The 1,982-nt window shown below is 36.2% G+C and overlaps 1 protein-coding gene across 1 annotated transcript in view; it reads left to right on the forward strand.

Annotated features, from left to right (window-relative positions):
- Positions 1 to 1,242: 1,242 nt before the first annotated feature.
- The window catches only part of LOC112160745, a gene marked incomplete at its 3' end in the record, with an annotated part of 3,358 nt that continues 2,618 nt past the window's right edge, over positions 1,243 to 1,982 (forward strand). The window contains 1 exon segment of the mRNA XM_024295518.2: positions 1,243 to 1,506. Coding sequence (XP_024151286.1) covers positions 1,434 to 1,506 — 73 coding nt within the window. The 5' untranslated portion in view covers positions 1,243 to 1,433.

A 1,982-nucleotide genomic window follows, 5' to 3' on the forward strand; every position in this document is an offset into this window, starting at 1 on the left:
GATTCATTAACTCAAGCTGAATAAAATTGTGTAATAGTCAATATGATTATAACAGAAATGTGGGCGTGGTCGATGAAAAAACCTCAGTTGCCAAGGAAATCCAAAATTTTACTTTTGACGATTCTTCTAAAAATGACATAGACCTGTTTGTCACCCCCAGACGACCAAAACATTAAATGGTTGCTATGGATATAAAACAACTGAAAAGGTGCCATTTGGAAAATAGTGGGTTTTTTTTTCATGAATTTGTCATGTGCTATTCCGACCAGTGGGCAGAGGCAGAACGGGGAGTGAAGGACCAATAGCAGCTGTTGGGTCAATGAGGGCGGGTCAAAAAGGCCATACAATGCCCGTCATGGTTTTAATTCAAATAGTCATTGGAGTTTTCCTATTCGTGAGGTATAGGGCAATAAACTAAAAATTTCACATTATAGTGACACATTAATTGATCCAATAATTTGTTATTAATCTCCCTAAGAAAAAGTTAAGAAGTCACACATTTTTTAGGTGCTCATGTTATGATTTCTATTAAAAACAGTTTTCTTACATTAAATTTGTAGAGCTGCAGGACTAAATGAGCACAGTATGAGGGTTGAAGAACAATACTGTGTACACACCATTGCTGTGAGAATATTTATTAAACCGGATCACATCATTGTCTAGCCAGTAAAAAACTAACAATTGAATTTAGCAACACTAGTGTGTGTCATGGTCATCAGCAGTCTCGTATTTATTCAGAACAAGCGTGTAAAATTCCATGCTCAGCATGGAGAGTGGCGAGCTGTCTGTGTGAGGTGTGGAACAAGCATGGACAAGAACACACCCAACGCATTTGCTGAGTAACACTGAGACGTCTTCAATCTGCCAAATAACCTGAGGCCACAGCTCTGCTGTGACGCATGCACTTCCACAGATAGGGAATGATAATGAGTCACGGAGTCTGTTTTAATGTCTTTCCAAAACCGCACTTTTTATGTTTCTTAACTTGAACTTTTTCCAAAGCATTTTTTATGTTATCTTTGAATATTTTATATTGAAGTGAAATGTTTTTCAAGAATACAAAGTAGATTAACTGTTTCTTACAGCCCTTCTTAAACCAGCAGTCCACTTTTAAATTCAATAAACTTTAATTGGTTTTAAAAAAACTTTTTCAGTTTTGCTTAAATTAGACTTTAATCTGTTGCCGTTTGAAATGGAAATATATGGTTGGGCTTTTACCGCTTGTGGCGGAGGAAGTAGGAAAGGAAAAAAACTGTGAGAAAAACTGAAGAGGTGTGTCAACAGCAGGTGTGTCTAAGTGCTGAAGTTTATTCCCCCATTGTCCTTGTGCGACATGTGCTACAGGTATATAAAAGGGAGAGGTGTGATTCATGTGATTCAGATTTCAGCCCACCTGTGCAACGCTTACATCAGTTTGAGGCTCCAGAACAAAAATGAAGACTTGGCAGCTTCTTTTTGGGGTTATTCTTGGGCTTCTTGCAGCTGTCCATTCCACACCTTTAAGCAGTAAGTAACATTTAAATATTTTTCCCACTCAGGTTTGACAGACATAGATGAAAGTTGAATGAATGAAGTCGATTGTTCTACAATAAATTCATTGTCAGGTTAAACCTTAAAAAAAAATAAAAAAGGAATCAATATAAATAAAGTTTAGCATAAAATACAAAGGGGGTTTATACAAATATATGTGTTGTGTGTTAGAAGATTATTAACCCTGTGCTGTGACAGTAAAATCTGTCCAACACAAGCATGTATTTGTTTGCTCAGCTGTTGGACAGGACAAGTAAAAAAAAAAATAATAATAATAATCCCTCTTTGTCTACTTGACAAAATATTTTCATACAAATTGCACTCTTCCACCTATTCATTTTCTTTATATGAGTCAGCAATTCCTTGCAAGAGTCTAAGATGCTTTTTTTTCTTTACATGTCAACCTCTTTCTCTTAGGCTCATATTTCATTGTTGGCATGCATGTCCAACAG

This window comes from Oryzias melastigma, linkage group LG3 (assembly GCF_002922805.2).
Source record: "Oryzias melastigma strain HK-1 linkage group LG3, ASM292280v2, whole genome shotgun sequence".
Lineage (NCBI taxonomy): Eukaryota > Metazoa > Chordata > Actinopteri > Beloniformes > Adrianichthyidae > Oryzias > Oryzias melastigma.